General features: G+C 40.4%; 1 protein-coding gene across 2 annotated transcripts in view; it reads left to right on the plus strand.

Annotated features, from left to right (window-relative positions):
* The window catches only part of ugp2b (UDP-glucose pyrophosphorylase 2b), a 38100-nt gene that overhangs the window by 17123 nt on the left and 2875 nt on the right, over positions 1-18102 (plus strand). For both annotated transcript variants that reach the window (XM_087850046.1, XM_087850045.1), the window contains exons 5-9: positions 5287-5420; positions 9387-9684; positions 10753-10950; positions 17195-17437; positions 17710-17814. In XM_087850046.1, coding sequence (XP_087706172.1) covers positions 5287-5420; positions 9387-9684; positions 10753-10950; positions 17195-17437; positions 17710-17814 — 978 coding nt within the window. The remainder of the gene's footprint in view (positions 1-5286; positions 5421-9386; positions 9685-10752; positions 10951-17194; positions 17438-17709; positions 17815-18102) is intronic.

Genomic DNA, 18102 nt, shown 5'->3' on the forward strand with positions numbered 1-18102 from the left:
AGAATGATTATTTACACAGAGCTATACAGTAGTGCAGTTAAGATAAGTGAGATATGTGGATAATTTCTACAGAGGTATATAAAGTGCTAGTGGTTGTGAGTGGTGGTTCAGTCCATGTTATTATTGTGTGTTTGAGGGTACGGTTGTCCATTGTTTGCTGTGCAGAAGCACGTAAAATACTGAGATTACTGAATTATCAACATTTAAATAAGATGAAGAAGATGATAATAATTCCCACTAACAGCTAGTAAAATTTTAAAGTGATGATTTTTGTTAAATTTTGTTCAATTTTAATTATTATTTTGTAAAGTGAAAATCTACTAGGACCGCCCCTCATTGTAGTAAGGCAGCCCTGACGCCGATAACAATAGTGTTGCAACAATGTGTATTCCTGAAAAGCCTGAAATCAAACCTCAGTTGTGACTTTCAGGCACAAGAACCTATTCATAGAAATGTAATTTGGTATTAAATGGTGGTTCAGTTGAGGCAGAAGGAACACTTTTGACAACTTTTTAAAACTTTCTTACTAAAGTTGCAGATTCAGTCCATCAGTGTGGATAATTACTGAGAGCTCCTTCTTTCATATTAAATTGTTAGTGTGGCACAGATTTGGGAACAGCTGGGTGTTACCTTCTGGTCTGCAGCCACACCAGCACTCATGATGTGGCTCAGACATCAGAGTAGACAGAGTAGGAAGTGATGTGTAGCCTGATGTAATACAAACATTTTCTCTGTGTATTGAGGGTTTGTGTTGTCTCGATGTTTCTTACTTTACTATAGAGCACGGCAAAAAACCCAGATGATTCACGGGGGTGGGTTTGGATTTACCTCTGCCTTTTTCCAGTCTTACACGGCATGCGTATCATCCTCCAGAGACAAGCCTGGCTTCATGCAGCCATGTGCTTCTGTGAACCAGAGCTGAGGGGCTTCTGAAAGGGGTTCAGTGTGAAATCTCAGGGTGCCGGCCAGTGCTGGCGACTGGCCGGGAAACAGAGATGTCTGTGTGCTGGAGGAGAGGAGTTGGTGTGATTATTTGGATCCGATCCTGCATTATTTCTGCAGCACTTAATCGTTCAGTTCGTTTGTGTTAATCTCAATAAACAGTAAACCACATGTTCAAGCGGCCTTTCAGGGGGATGTAGGAAGAAAAGTTATTTTCTAAACGAGGTTTGCGTTAGTTGTGACCATTGTAAGGGAATCTACTGTGAGTAATATTAAAGTCTTTCATAGTGTTGTATAACTCAGTTTAATTGGGAGCTGTACGTTACCGGAGTGTTTCAGTGTTTCATAACAGCCTCCGGGGACACTCCTCTTCTCCCAGCACACTGCTCTCTGTGTCAGAGGCACTGCTCTCCATTTTCTGCTCAGTCTGGTCAGATTACATGCTGACTGAATCGACCTATTGAGAAAGGGGGAAAAATGGATACCCCCCACACACACGCACACACAGACCCCCTTAACCAGGCCCTCCTGCAGGAGAACACACCTCTCAGCCATCCCGCTGAATCATGCATGTTTAATTTAGAGCTGAAGCATGTACCCTCTCACTGAGAGCGGACGTAACAAGGTCGGACAAAGCTCCGACTCAGGCGCCGCCTGGCTGCTGAAGATTTACAGCTTTCACCTGAGTGCCTCCCTCAAGAGCAGATTTGTTAAGTTAGCAAGTTCAGTTAAAGATGTGTGAAAGAGGGAAAACCTGTAAAGTTACTGCCTGGGTCAGGTCTCTCTTGTAGAAGACGTCCTGGTAAAATAAAGGTTCTAATAATGCAGTTTCACAACAATTAGGGCTTTGTTAACAGACACACACACGATCAGCATATCTACAGCAGCTCTGGAAGTAGAGCGGGTCATCCACTAATTGATTTCTGGCTCCTGCAGTCAAAACATCGAAGCTTCCTTTGATGGATGTATCAAGGGAAACTTGAGGTTCTTGCCAGAGTGGGATTGATTCAAAAAGTGCTTATTGTGTGCAGAATAAAGCATTACATGACTGTAAACGTGGCTTGTAGTCGAATTGGTTTGAGTGCTCACTGAGAGTGGAAAAGGGCTTTAGAAATACCAGCTCATGTGCTCATCTCATGCAAGTACTGAACAAAACCCATAAAAGTTGTGGCTACATTTAGTCAAGAAAAGCTTCTTTGCTACAGTAACAACAGAATCTCACTGCTTGTACCACAACGCTAGGCTCATATGGTTCATATTTCTAGTGTTGATTGTCCCTCTGGGGAGGGGTGCAGGACAACCACAATCTCTTTTGCTTTGAGGATTCAATGGAGACTGTGTCTAATACATGTTTCCAAACAAGGGCCACAGAGGTCTTAACTTGTATGTAGTCTTTTTGACGTATAACCGAAAAACAATCAGGAGAAATGATCATTATGGAGCAGATGGTTTATCTTTGTTCATAAGCAAAGTTACTTATCTAATTCCTTTCTTGGCCTGTTGGTCAGATAAAAAGTGATGGATTTAAAAAATAAATAAATATATATATATATATATATATATATATATATATATATATATATATATATATATATATATATATATATATATATATATATATATATATATATATATATATATATATATATATATATATATATATATATATATATATATATATATATATATATATATTTATTTATTTATTTGTGGCTATTTAAAGCATAAGGTAGATGGAGGAATTCACTAAATCATTTTCAGATTAACCTGATATGTGCCACACTAAACACATAAGTGGAGATTTATTATTTGCTCACAGAAATCCGGTTCCAGACAGTGTTGATAAAAACCAGGATGTAATTTAACCTTTGCATAAACCACTGCATATAAAGAAAAAGTTAAATTAAAAGATTGGGATGAGTTTAATGAAAATACTGTTGTACCCAGCTGTTAAATCAATTTCAATTCATTTTCCTGAAGATTTTTATAAATGTATAGATGGTTAATTAATTAGAAACAGAACCCACTGACAAAATACTGAAAAGAAAATCACTTTGTGTGTGATAAGTAGGAAGGGCACTTCATTTAAAGGTGTATTTAATGTATCATTGTAACATTTAAAGGTGTATCAAAGTTAAACACAGGGAGTTTACCCATCTATACAACTCAGAAACAAGACATCTGTGTGGGTTACAAGCTGTGTAAAGTTCATGACCAGCCAACACCCATCCTGGTTAATAAATGGAAATATGACGTTCATACTTTAGCTTACAAAAGCCCACTCATTCGTTGTAACTGTCACAGGCAGTAAATTTGATTCCTCACATCATCTTGGCCCCACTCATTCACAGCCTGCGTCTCATCCTTTGAATTCATTCAAATCGCACAGTCAAGGTACAGAGTTATTGGTTGAAAACTAAGGCGTGTGGTAGAGGTGGGGGAAAAAATCGATACTGTGTAGTATCGTGATATTTTGTTTGCTAATAATGTATCGATACAGGGACAGCAGAAATCAATATTTTGTTACAAAAAGGTTTTTGCTCTGACTTCAGAGCATGTTGATCCTTTTTCTGAGCAAGAATCCTGACATTCCTTCACTGTCCAAATGTGTTTAACTTTTTTTTGGCAGCAATAAACATGACAGTTTACTTTTTCACTCCTCTTGCTTGTTTTATTTGTTTTATTTTAATTAAGTTTAAAACTTTTTTATTTAATGTAAAATTATATTTTGTTTTAATTTACTTTCAAATTCTTCAGTTGCTGAATGGGCTGCATAGTTTTCATAAATTGCATAGTTCAGAATAGCTATAATTGTACCAGATGGTTGCATTCAGTTAAGTTGGACTAGACTGTAATACAAACCGTTCAGTTTGTCAACAATAAAACTGACTGAAATGAGAGAAAGACTGAGTGTGAGACTTTGATATTAGATAAAATGAATATTGATAAAGTTTACCTTTATGTACAGAATCTGAATATCGCAAAATATTTTAAAAAATTGCAATAATATCGTATCGTGCGTTAAGTATTGTGATAATATTGTATCGTAGGATGTATGGTGATTCCCACCTCTAGCGTGTGGGCCAGTTTTCCTTTTGTCTTATGATGATCTGAAAATTCAAATGTTTTTGCAATGTTGAATTTTCAAATTCCAAATGTCACAAGGACACTTGAAGATCTATTTAAACACAGACTTGAAAACACAGTGGCGAAAAAGTTTTATATGCAGTTAAATTCAAAGTAATTTGAATACAAAGTGCTTTCCTCAAATCCAGACTTAAAAACACAGAGAAAAGCTGTTTTAAGATTGGCTGATCTTTCCTTTAAGCCTGTTGCTCTGTGCACCTCTTGACCACTTCCAGGTGTTGTCTCACATTTGGTGTGACCCCTGTTCTGACAACTTGCAAATGCATCAGAACCTCAAACATGTGCAAAGATTGATCATAAAGTTTTCTGTAAAACTGTGTTAACTGTCATGTCGCTACTGAAGCATCTACAGCAGGGCTGCCCAATCCCAGTCCTCAAGAGCTACTATCCTGCAGCTTTTAGATGCATCCCTACTCCAACACAGCTGAATCGAATGGTTTGATCTCTTCAGCATGCCGTCATGTTTGGCAAAGGCCTGATAACAAGCCATTCATTTGATTCGGGTGTGTGGGAACAAGGATGCATCTAAAAGCTGCAGGACGGTAGCTCTCGAGGACCGGGATTGGGCACCCCTGATCTACAGCATCTAAGAGAGGGTTGTACCAGCAAGTGCACGCTCACCGTGCCTTTAAAAGGCAGTGGCAGAAGTGTCTAACAGTGTCACTCACTACAAGGCAGACTCACCAAATGTGGCTCCCGGTTTGCATGTTTTGATGGATACTTTACATAAATGGAAGTGTGGCATAGAGATTTTCATTTATTTGTCTGTTTCCTTTTTAAAATGTCATCTGTGTCAGATCAGGTCACATTACTTGCGAGAGCACAAAGTTGTTTGGTTGTTGATGAGGTAAACGGCCCAACCTGACCATCAATTTCTGCAAAGAGGCTTTGAGTGTTTCATTGCCTTCACAAAAGTCCTCCTTCAGACCCATTATTAGCTCTCCAGTCAGCCAGTTTTCCAAATATTTTTTCCAAATATCCAAAAAATATTTGTTGCCTTTTAATTTTCCTGAATTAAAAGGCATATTTACTATGTGAAATGGTCCTTGACAGTTAGCATCATCTCTGATTATAACACCGTTGAGCCCTTACACTGTTAAGAAACACTTGATGACAGTCTACTGCCTACTTCTCTTTTTTCTTTATTGGATAAATATGGATAAATGCATTTATATACTTTGTTTTTTCACCCTACAGCACCTGAACAAGACTTACAACACAGACGTCCCCCTGGTCCTCATGAACTCTTTCAACACAGACGAAGACACAAAGAAAATCCTGCAGAAGTACACACACCACCGGGTCAAGATACACACCTTTAACCAAAGCAGGTGAGGGAGCACGATCGTAAAACAATGTCCTATTGAGTAACAGTGAGCCCAGCAAACACTCCCTGACACAGTTAGATATACTGTATATGAACCAGTGCCAAAGGGAATAAGAGTCCATTTTTCTGTCAAATATTAAAGGAATATTGAATTGTGTAAGACAAACACACCGAAATCTCAATTTCTTTTAAGAAGTTAGCAGTATTGAATCTCCTGAATGAACTCATTTTCCCCTAAAATGAACTCCTGAGTGACGCTCCGGCTTCTGAGCTCAGACTGTCAAGAATAGACAGGAGGTGTCATGCAATGTATGGAAAAGGCTTTTAATATTTAACGCCCTGGTGTCTCCAGTTTGTCAGGCGAGTGGAACTTGCTTTTTACCATTTCGCTTGAATTATTTAAAGCTTGTATGTTTCGTGCGCCTCAAGGAGTTATACTACAAAGCACTTTGGGACGGAAGCTGGAGGATTTAATGTCAGCAGAGAAAAAGTGGTTGAATGGTTTAAATGTCAATCAACAGGAGAACAAAGGAGAGTCTGTGACCGAGGCCGTGACAGTAATTCATAACAAGAGAATTAAATTCAGCTTCAGAGTCGCGTTATCTGGTGTTACACTTAATGAAGGGAAAAAACTGTTTGCTTTATATGCCCAACAAACCCACAACTTCTTATAGTCACTTAAATAAAGCTTTGCATGTCAAATAAAGAGTAGAATACATAGACTCCAGCATGGAATCAGCTGATGGCCCAGCTGATACTGTTCTACACATGCAACTGATAAACCTCATCTAGGGTACGAGGTTTCACTGAAGGTGCGTTAGCCCGCATATAGTAACTGCTTCCTATAAGAACTGGTTTGCAGCTCACCTCTATCCCAGTTCCTCTTCTTATACAGTATTTAACTGAATCCATGTCATGTTCACTGGCGCTGATGCCAGCTCTGTTCTGTGCTGAGGTCTTGCTGCTTCTTACCTTGCCTCCACCTTTCCATGAATGCATTTGGAAGAACAGACGTATGTACTGCCGAGTGTAAATGGCTAAAAAAGAAAGTTTCGTTTTGACTATTACGTTCTAGAAGGTTGAAGGTTCTGTTCCTGCACAGAGCTGGAAAATCAGGTTTGCTCTAAATGCATACCTTGAGATGTACAGCTAGCCTGCTCTGCCACTTGTGTTAAAGATTTGTAAAATGCATTCTCAGAAATGTGCTGTGCATACTAACGTACCCACGTTCACCATGCACTAGTTTTTTTACATTTTAAATCACATTTTAGATCAATGGTTAGCACTGTTGCCCTGCAACAAGAAGGTCCAGGGTACAGAACTGGGTAGGGCCCTTTAGTGCGGAGTTTCTGTGTCCCCCCCCCAAAGCGTTTTGCCTTTCAGGTTTTGCCTGAGACTGAAAAACCTGCCAGGTTAATGGTGCCCGTGTCAGCCAGAAAAAGACATTCTTTACCTCAAGAGTTTCACTTTCAGGTTAAATAAGGTTTCCTCGTGTTTAATAAAACTCAAATTGGTAATAGTGATAAACAGTTTGAATTCTGTTTTCCTTTAGTTGCATTGCACTATCTGTATAAGATCAAGCACCTAGCCATGCAGGCTGTTGTTGTGGCGAATCCACTTAGCAAAAAAATGGATCGGACATCAGTTGTAGAAACGATAGTCTTTATATAAGGCTTCAAAAAGGGAAATGTACAACAAAAACTTGTCGGCATTCGGAGCAACATATAATGGCTTCCCGAAAACTTTCTTTGCTAGCTGAAAAACCCCAGAGTAACTTTCGTCTACCACAAAGAATTCTGGGAAACGCAGTCTAATGAAAATAACTGTTAAATGCTCCCCTTTAGCAGAAAATGAAATCTATAATTAACAGCTCTCACTAAACATGTGACTAACACTTAAATCACTTACAAAATAACCAAAATGCTGTTATCAAACAATAAACTGCAATAAAGTTACAACAGCTGTCTTCAGAAATATCGGTTGTTCTAAAAGAATTCATCGAATCAGAGCGTGGTGCTGTAACAGGATGCCTTTGTTGCTACAAGTCAGTTGTGAAATTTCTTCCCTCGTTGATATTTCACAATCAACTGTTAGTGCTGTAAGTGGCATTATTGCAAAGTGGGCACGTTTAGGAACAGCAGCAACTCAGCGGCTGACCACGTAAAGTTATGGCACACATGCGAAAGTCACAGCTGAATGAATAACTGAGTTTCAGATCTCCTCTGGCATTAACATCAGCACAGAAACCATGTTTCACGAGACTCATGGCATGCGTAGCTATTTTATCCATATAGGGCATCTAATTCACTTACTTTGAAGTGAAACTGAATTCTTAAAAAAGAAATCTGTCCACTTCCCCAAAGCAGTAGGGATTTTAACTGTGTGTGTTGGTCCATGGTTTGCTTTACTTTTTACTAAAGCTCCTATTAAGCCTTAAAATAATAACTGGGTGTCCCTTTGAACAATGCTCTAGGTTTTTCTTTCCATGATCATTCCTTCTTCAGTGTCTTCAGGAAGACAAAATCAGCTGTCATGTAAACATTGGATTTGTTAGATGTAGTTTTCAGACAGCGCGAGTACCTCTTGAATGTCTGGTTTAATCGTGCCTGAGCACCAGAAACCAGAGGAGTCGTCAAGCTGATGTAAAAATGCAGGTTAGGTTTCCCATTTTTTTCTCTTTAGCCACATAACAAATTTATTCCGGGTGTTAAACCCATAAACGTTCAGCATATCCCTCAGGAGAGAAGTCAGAAAGGACGAACTCCCAGATGAGATGGTTGAATACATGAAGTGACTTCTTTCCTTGTCCATGTCTTTGTACCCTGAAAGACGCTTCCCTCTGAGGCAGCACATGTCCAAGAAAGGAGGAACATTTTTTGTGGAAGTAATCAAATGTTCCCAGATTTGGTTTTAAGATGACATGAAACCTTTGAAGTGTGTGAACGTTCATCAGAAAGTCTTATCATAAACATCTTCCCAGAACAGTCAGATAGAATTAATCTTCCATTAAAAGGGCCGTGGTACCCAAACCCTGCAGCTCGTCTCACCTGACCAGCTCTCATAAGCTTCCTCAAAGTGCTAAAAACACAGGCGGCTCATGTTCACCGGGCTCCTCACCTTGAGGTTTGTAAACTCAGATCCTTCGAACAAGCCCTTTGATCACTTTAATGCACACTGCCATCATGGCTTGGACTCGTTGGCGTGTTGCCTTCTCTGCCTTCTTGGAAAAAGCTAAAAAGTTTGCTTGTCGAGGGAGCGGTTTGAAGTCCGGGCAGTGATATGAAAAGGAGACATTTAGATAGCACTTGGCATGCTGGCTTGGTGCAGAGTTTCCGAGGATTTGCGTCAAATGTGGAGCAAAAATGATTTCACACTTTTTTGTTTTGTCTTTGTGGTGTTTGTCTGCTTAACAGTCTGAGATTCACAGCTCTGCAGCTCCACAGATAAATGAGTCAACAAGCTTGTTTTCTTCCTTCCATACATATTATAAGTTACATAAGGAGATAGACTTTAATCACATCAACAGAAGAAAAGGATGTGCTTTATATAGTCAACCTTTTCTGATTTTTCTCCTGTTGAAGGACATTTCTTTGTGCACCTCTGAAACACTTCCAAGAATACTTCTATTTTTAGATCCATCCCTACAGGCTCCTCTTCCTACTCCCTGCATGTGTGCAATATGTGCTGGATCTGCTCCAGTGTGTCAAAATGATAGCTGTTAGCTGGAATTTGATTTTAAGGTTTTAACAACATTACATGAAGCCAGTAGCACATACATGGCGCCATAGCATGCACCACAGTTTAGGTCATTTCACATGTACATGTCGAGATGTTAGAGATATCTACATTGACGGTCTTACCACGGGGTCATTGTGTTGTGTCTTGTACATCCTTCTGAATCTTGTACTCCTTATTATTTGATACTTGTACACAGTTTGGTCTAAATCGTGAACTCTTTTTCTTCATCAAGGTACCCTCGCATCAACAAAGAGTCTCTCCTTCCCGTGTCCACAAACTTGAGAATGACGGGGCAAAACGCAGAGGGTTGGTACCCTCCCGGTCACGGCGACATTTACGCCAGCTTCTACAACTCGGGCCTGTTGGATCAGCTGATTGAGCAGGGCAAAGAGTACATCTTCGTGTCCAACATCGACAATCTGGGAGCCACCGTCGACCTCCACATCCTGCACCACCTGGTCAGCCAGCCTAACGGCAAACGCTGCGAGTTCGTCATGGAGGTGACGGATAAGACCCGCGCTGACGTGAAGGTATGATGAAGGTTGTTGTGGATGTGAGATTCTGATTTATCCCCGTTGCATTAACAAGGACATGAACTATTTTTGTGGTGATGTAACCAAAGTAAAGACGTTTTTGTGGTTTCTTACTTTCCTCTGTTAGCAATAAGCCTTGACATCATTTCTGTCTCTAATGTTTCTACTAATGTCTCAATACAATGAATGTGAATGGAATTTGTACCCTTTACTTTTCACTGATAAAGAAATTGCCCCAAACTCGAACAGCTTCATCCCCACAAAGTAGCACAGTTTTTTTTGTTTGTTTGTTTGTTTGTTTTAATTTAAGTGAACAAAACCTTTAATTTTTCAGTGGTTAAATGTGTGTAATCTTAGTATTATTAAGATCAATATAAGATAAGATAAGATAAGATGACCTTTATTAGTCCCACAGGTGGAAAATTTGTTTTGTTACAGCAAAAGTGCAAAGTTATGTAGCAGAAATTAGAAAACACTGGAATGCAATAAAATACAATAGAATAAAATAAAATACTATATACAATATAATAAAATAAAATAGAATAATATATACAATAGAATAAAATAAAATACTATATACAATAGAATAAAATAGAATAGAATAATATATACAATAGAATAAAATAGAAATACAAATACTATATACAACTGAGTAGGAAAATACAAAAATACAACAGAAGAAGAATTGCACATATAGCAGTCTTATTGCACATGTGTGGGTTTGTGTGTTTGATCAGCTGCAAAAGTCTTTATTGTGGAGTCTGACAGCAGTGGGGAGGAAAGACCTGCGATATCTCTCCGTCCCACACCGTGGGTGCCGCAGTCTCCCACTGAAGGAGCTGCTCAGATATATGTGTCTGAATTAGTTGTAGTTATTATAACCTTGTGAACTTTCACTGTTACTGGTTTACACGTTGGAGGTTTGCATTTCCTGCAGGTGGTTATTGGCTGGCATTTCAGTGTAACCATTATTTTTTGCAAACAAACCACTTTTAATTTCCCAGAATTCGGCTTAATCTCTCAGGTCAGTGAGCGTGCTGTAAAAATGCTGCTTGTCATTTCCAGGGAGGCACGCTGATCCAGTATGAAGGGAAGCTGCGCCTGTTGGAGATCGCCCAGGTGCCCAAAGCGCACGTGGACGAATTCAAATCAGTTTCAAAGTTCAAAATCTTCAACACCAACAACCTGTGGATCTCTCTACCTGCTATCAAGAGGCTGCAGGAGCAGAATGCAATGGACATGGAGATCATAGTCAACCCCAAGGTGAGTGAAGAGGAGCCAAACATAAGGCACATGGCTTACTGCACGTGCAGCGTGGAGTAATTCACCATTCAGTGAAAGTAAAAGTTAAAAATGAATAATCTGTGTAATAATCTTTGTAACCTGCATGCCATTCTGTTCCACATTTCTATGATACAGTGACATATTTCACATGTTTAATATCCCGCAGATACTTTCACAAACCTTGCATTGACCTCATTGTTCAAAACTGTGTTTAATATGAGCTTCTGCCACTGCAACAGTGTGCAGATGACAGAAAATGAGAGCATTTTTCTTGCTTTAATATTCTCTGTCGATTGAGATGAGTTGAGGATAGTTAGCAAAGGATTTGGTCCTCATTCAGAGGCAATAATTCACCCACCAGCAGCTGCTGCGACACAACTGGGACTCATACCTCAGGTGATTTAAGGCACTTTAAAAGCTTTGCTGCATTTTAGATTGATTTTTCTCTCCTTGGAAGATTTTTAGAATCCGTTTGCTCCATAACAAAAAAACATAAATGTTCTTAGAGAACACTGGGAACAAAAACAGTTCTTTATTATCAAATTAAGGTATTAGTTTAACCAGGAACTGTTGAGTAATTAGCGGTTCTTTGAATGGTGCAGATGATAAGCGAACTTCTGTTTGTCATCCTTGATTCCTCTCATTCCATACACGGCTATAATGTCATCGCTCTTCCAGCAAGCCTGCTCTTGTCACCACATGCATTTTAGAAATTGTTATATCCTTTAAAAGCTACGCTGAGATTGATTTTGGGGTGAAATGCAGGAGAAGATGGACATTAAAACTGGGAGAAATGAGAAGAGCCCTCTGATTTCATGTTAACGTTGCGCATTTCACTGTTTACATCCCCAAAGAGTCCAAACTGGGATTTATTTGTGGCTCACAGTACACTGACAAGTGCAGTTAAAGGAAAACTAACTAACTGAACTCCGCTTAGCCTGTTTCTCCTCCATGCTTCACTTTAAATAAATTGCAAAGGGCATCAAAGAGAAATGAGTCATAAATCTTCTCGTTCAAGCCCTCTGGAAATTTCAAAAAGGGTTCACACGAGGGCGGCTGAGTGTGCAGAAGAAACTGTTCAGTTTCAGTGACCAGCCAACCTCCCGGAATATCATCATCTGTCCGGTTTAACCATGTAAAGTGGAGCAGGGACAGATCTGCTCTTCCCTCACACAGACCATCACTCATGAATAAATCATATCTAACAAAAACGCTTGCTGAGGACACCCGTATTTTAAAGCTTCTCTCATCTCCGCTTCATGTTTCTGCCGTCCTGCACAGCTTCATTCCCACATGTCACGTGACAATTTTCCACACAAAACAATCCAGCTCATCTGCTGTGCTTGGACTAAAGTTTCAGCTGCATGTGATGTGAACTGTCCCGATTCGTGATTGAAGTGAGAGACAAACGACTGCTGGTCCAAGTGCGTCAAAACAATGATTTGATTAAACACATGTGTGGAGGAAATGCATCATCACAATCCTCAGCATGTGTCAGGGTATAACGCCCCCCCTAAAAGCAGATACATAACATGGATAAGTTACAGTAACCACAGCTCCACGCCAGGTGCTTCCTGTTGATCTTCTTACTCTCGCTTATCTCGGGAACATCAGAAACACATCCTACAAAAACTGTCATTTATTCAGGCACAAAATGCAGTTACAAGCAAAATATGTCTGAACTCTTACCTAGAAATGAGTCTATATATATATATATATATATATATATATATATATATATATATATATATATATATATATATATTAGGGGTGCAACGATACTCGTATCGATATTGAACCGTTCGATACAGTGCTTTCGGTTCGGTACGCATATGTATCGAACAATACTAAATTTTTAATTTATTTTATCAACTTTCCTTCTGACGGTGCTGTCTGTGTTGAGCGCTCAGTGGATCTGCGCTCGACACTGCAGCCTAGGCGGAGTAGTCGAACGCAGATTCACTGAGCGCAGGGCAAGCTAGCTAGACAGAAGTTAAGCTTGTTGCAACATGGCAAATTGAACCTCCCCCACCCTCATTCAGATCTGGTGTCTGGAACTATTTTGGTTTTCATGTGACGTATGACCCTGAAGGTAAGCGTGTCATGGACTAAAGTAAAACAGTATGTCAGATGTGCCATGCAATGCTCATTACATGAGTGGGAACTATTGTGTTAGCGCAGTTAGCTCGTTAATGTGTTGACGCTGTCCAGCCCCACACACGGGGCAATCCGCAGTAGCTCGTTAACAGAGATTTGCCGTGTTGTGGCGTTAACCTCATTTCAGATTAAGGCTGACAGCACTAGTGGGAACACAACGAATATGACTACACATTTACCCGATAGCATCCTAGTGCAAAGACAAGTGGAAGCAGACAAAAACAACAAGCACGCATACAAACGTTACCCGAGTCATTTAGACAGCCGTTAGCACATGATTCTCCTTATGGGGACCTGATATGTTTAATATGCTGCTGAGAATATAGCCCAGAAGAAGCGTATAGTATAGCTTTTATTTTGGAAAGAGACATTTCTCTGTAATAAACTCTCTTTTCCAAAGATGAGTGATTCCTCAATCAGATACAGGGCTTGCAAAATCGCTAGCCCGACGTCCCGGGGCTAGCGATTTTTCCAGTCGGGCTGCCCTGCTCTGCTCGTCGGCCTATCGTAGGAAGGAAAAATATATGTCAATGCTTTTGCATTCTTTCGGAAATGTAGCTGGGTAATTATGTCATTGGCATCGGTGAGCCACTGTCAATATGTGACATATTGAAATCGCGTTTGAATTTGCGCTTGTTTTTTGCTTTCACTTTGCAATCGCGCGAACTGTGTATAGAGAGCGACAGCACTGATTGGTGAGTGATGATAATTTGCGCACCAATTCCTCTGACATCGTCTTATCAATCGTTAGCTTACTATGCAAACATGACAAGTGAAATCTCCCGCAGCAAGCTTAAACATGTGAGAGGTTGATCGCGCAGAGAATCGCTGAGCGTTATGTGAGTGTGTGTGTAAAAGCAGCAGGATATATATTTTAGTTCTGCTGAGCCAAATAAGACAGGTCAGGGTGAAGACGTGACAGCCAAAGAAAAGCTTACCAAAAAACGGAAAAGTTATGACAAATCAGACTATAAGGCAAAAAGAAAGTGCAGCTTTATGGTTTCATGGACAAAAGAATTTCTGTGGCTGCAATATGACGAGCTATATAACCAGGTCTACACATTAGTGGTCCGCAGGTGCGCATTCGCTGTCAAAATAAAAGACGCACAAGATAAGAAGTTGCAACGCGTGTTTGCATACATAAGATTTTCAGGAGGAGGACAGACATTTGTTTAGAACTCTTAAAGATCTTGAAAAAGCTCCTTTAAGCAATTACTTTGGTGTTCCTCCACCTCCAAAGAAATGTCAGGAGTCCGAACCACAAAAGAAGCGCGTATTCTCGGAAAAGTGGTTGCAGGAGGTGAGCTGGCTTCAAACAAATGATGAACGCACAGAGATGTGGTGCAGAATGTGCCGTGAAAGTTTAATAAATAACAAATTAATAAAAAGGCATCAACATTTTTTTGTGTATCGAAAAAATATCGAACCGTGACACCAAAGTATCGAACCGAACCGAACCGTGAATTTTGTGTATCGTTGCACCCCTAATATATATATATATATATATATATATATATATATATATATATATATATATATATATATATATATTAGTGTGTGGGTGTGGGTGTCTCGACCTCAGTGCACTCTTGTCTCACCTCTCACCTCGCCAACTAAAGCTTATAACCTCTTACCCGACAGAAGGCCGACTCTTCTGTAAGCACATTTGCAATATGTGTAATAACATAACTGAAACTATATGTGTAATATATTGAATAAATGTTTTAATCCACTACTCAAAGCTTAATAAAAAGGATATAAGAGAATAAACATGATATTAAAATGATCTAAAAAGATATAATCCCCACAGAAGGTTCTGCGCTTGTTCTTCCTCCTCTTACACACATGTATTGCGCTGGACTTGGAAAAGCATCCAGGATCCACCTATCCTAATTTGGATATGTCCTTTTTTTTTTCGGTACAAGTTCCTCTCTTTGAGCAACTTCCTGTATGGGCTGCAGCCCCCTGGTGGGCAGTCAAAGTACTGCAGTTGGGCTGCAAGACATAATTTATAGTCAAAGGAGCTTGCAAAGAAAAGCGTCTGGACTTCTTTAAGTTGCTTGAAGACGTTTCACCTCTCATCCGAGAAGCTTCTTCAGTTCTAAGGTCAAATGGTGGAGAGTCTCAGATATAAACCTAGTGGGAGTTTCCCCCCACAGAGGGACAAAAGGACCCCCTGATGATCCTCTAATCACCTGAGCCAAGGTGTGAAACTGGGTGTGGGTCCCAATCAGCCAGAGTTTTGGGTGAGCTCATTGTGAAACCTGGCCCCACCTTATCATGCGAATTCCTGAGGTCAGATGGCCCAGGATGTGAGTGGGCGTTAAGGCGTCTGGGAAGGGATCTCAAAACTGGATTATAGATGGCAGAGAGTTGGTGTCGTAAACACCAACTCTCACATCCCTCACCAAAAGGTTTTTGTTGTTGTTGTTGTTGTTTTTTAAAGTGGTCTGAAGCAATAGTTCTTCAGGGTTTCTAAAGGTCTTTCAAAACTTCTGTGAGCAGAAGCTTTTTCACTCACTTTCAGTCCCGTCTTTGCGCCGGACTGTTTATAGATGGATGTTTTTGTTTGTTAACTTACTTAACACTGAAATATGAATCATTCAAGCACCTAACTCAAGAGATGAAGCAGTATCATCTATGCACAACAGGCAATTTAGCAGTAAACCAATTTTAAATTCTATCTTTAGCCCTTTTGTTACTAGCAGCCTGTCGTAAAAGTTGAATTTACAAAAATTGCCAAACTGTTTGACAGTCACAAAATGGTAGTATGTTTGCAATGAAAATGTGATTCCTCAAGAGCTATTCGCCAAAAACTGTAGAGTTTCTTTAAATGTGGAGGAACTGAACAAGTGGAAGACAAAAGAGTACATGGCAGCAGATGAACAGTATCTGAAAATCTTGTTCTTGAGAAATGGGAAAGACGCAGCAAAGGCCTGAGAGGACCTCAGAGATGTGTCTGGCCCTTCTTAGATGCTTAGATGATTGGATTTGTAGCTTATATTTGCCCTCTTTTGACAACGCTAACACAATAACAGGGGTTCCTCCCTCGTTCAGTGAGGTTTGCACAGGTCATGTTAAGTCAGAAGAAAAAAAGCAAATGTTTGAGTAAATGCTTAATCAGTGAATTTAATCTTGTACCTAATTTGTCCAAATATGACTTATTTCCCACATATCTTTGTTCTTTAATGCCCTGCAGAGTCCTTGTTGAGAGCAATCCTGATTTAAAGCAGCACAGCAAACAAATGTAACTTGCTGTGACTTTGTGTTATTTCGGTCCTGCTCACTCACTGCCACTGCGGGCCTCTGGCCCCCTGATGGGGGGGAAGCGTCGCCTCAGGCCGTCCAAAACTGCAGCCAGTGTAATAAATTCACAGCTGAACCACAGCCTCCTCCCTGATTATTGCTGTCTTGGCCCGATAGGTACAGATGAAATTTTCCACTCATGTGCAGGATTGCAAGTGTTATGCAAACTGGACACAACTGTGCAGGAGCTGTAGTTTTACATAAGTGTGGGTCCCATCTAGATAAGAGCACAGCACTAAAACCACTCAGTTAGAGGGTTCAGTTTCAGTTAGAGGCCTGCACACTGCAGAACTGTGCGCTGTCGTGGTTTAGAGGCACTTAAGATAAAATGAATGTCCACTAATTAGGATTAAACACAAAGTACAGATGATCTGAAGGGTAATATTATTAGTTGTACAGGTGGAGTGTTTAGTAATGGGAAAATAATAAAATAAGTAATGGAAGGAGATATCACCACTGACATGTGGACCGCCATTGGCTTAAATCACAGTTCGACTCTTGTTTATTTAATTTGGGTGAAGAAGCTTCTCTGTTGGGAGTTGCTGCATAATTTAAATGTAGTTTTATAGTAAAGACTGTACAGTTAGGGGCACAGACGTGCACCTTTGTTTTTATTAAATCATGTTGGGTAGGGAACAGCGTGATTCGGACTTTAACGTGGTGTTAGCGCTGTGCTCAGTCTCATTTTTCTTCACGTTGTTGGAAATAAGCAGGAAAAGAAAAACAGTTAACGTGTCCTCTCCCCTCTCCTGTTCATCAGACGCTCGACGGCGGGCAGAACGTCATCCAGCTGGAGACTGCGGTGGGTGCGGCCATCAAATGCTTCGACAACGCCCTGGGAATAAACGTTCCCCGCAGCCGCTTCCTGCCGGTCAAGACTACGTCGGACCTGCTCCTGGTCATGTCCAACCTGTACAGCCTGGACGCCGGCTCGCTCAACATGAGCCCGAAGAGAGAGTTTCCGACAACACCGCACGTCAAACTGGGCAGCTCCTTCACCAAGGTAATCGCACCAGCTGTGGAAGCATCGGAACATCTGTCACTGCGTGTGCAGATGTTAAATGGGATGCTAAAGTTGGGTCGTAAAATCAATAAATTCTTCCAAGAAGGTTTCTGAGTAATCTCCTGATCCTCAGAGGTTACACCACTGATGCCCCCAAATTTCCGATTCTCAGTGACGGTATTTAGTCGGTAATTTAATTTGCCAAAGGATCTGTGGGCTTGAAAAGCTCACATGCTTACTTTTGACTTACTTTTCTCTGTGTCTGCGCTCAGGTTCAGGAATACTTGATCCGCTTCGAGAGCATTCCCGACATGCTGGAGCTCGACCATCTGACGGTGTCCGGAGACGTCACCTTTGGGAAAAACGTGTCGCTTAAGGTGAAGCTCTGCAGTCAGATTTGGTTTTGTTTTCTTTTGTTCCATAATGCCAGCATGTGAGCTACAGTTGTTTTCATGGCCACAAAACGTGTTGCAGCTATTTAATTTACTCTGAATACAACAATGTTAAGCGTAATAAATCCAGAAAGCTCGCCGACAGTAAAAACTCGCTGTTTTAGTAATGTGGTGGAGAAGAAGTGCAGAGAGAATTGAAGACATTAATTTCAGACTTTGAACCTGCGTGCTTCTGTTTTTGATTTACGGCTTTAATTAAATTCAGTCCCGTCA

Source organism: Neolamprologus brichardi, chromosome 13 (genome assembly GCF_056152115.1).
Source record: "Neolamprologus brichardi isolate AB-2024 chromosome 13, ASM5615211v1, whole genome shotgun sequence".
NCBI lineage: Eukaryota > Metazoa > Chordata > Actinopteri > Cichliformes > Cichlidae > Neolamprologus > Neolamprologus brichardi.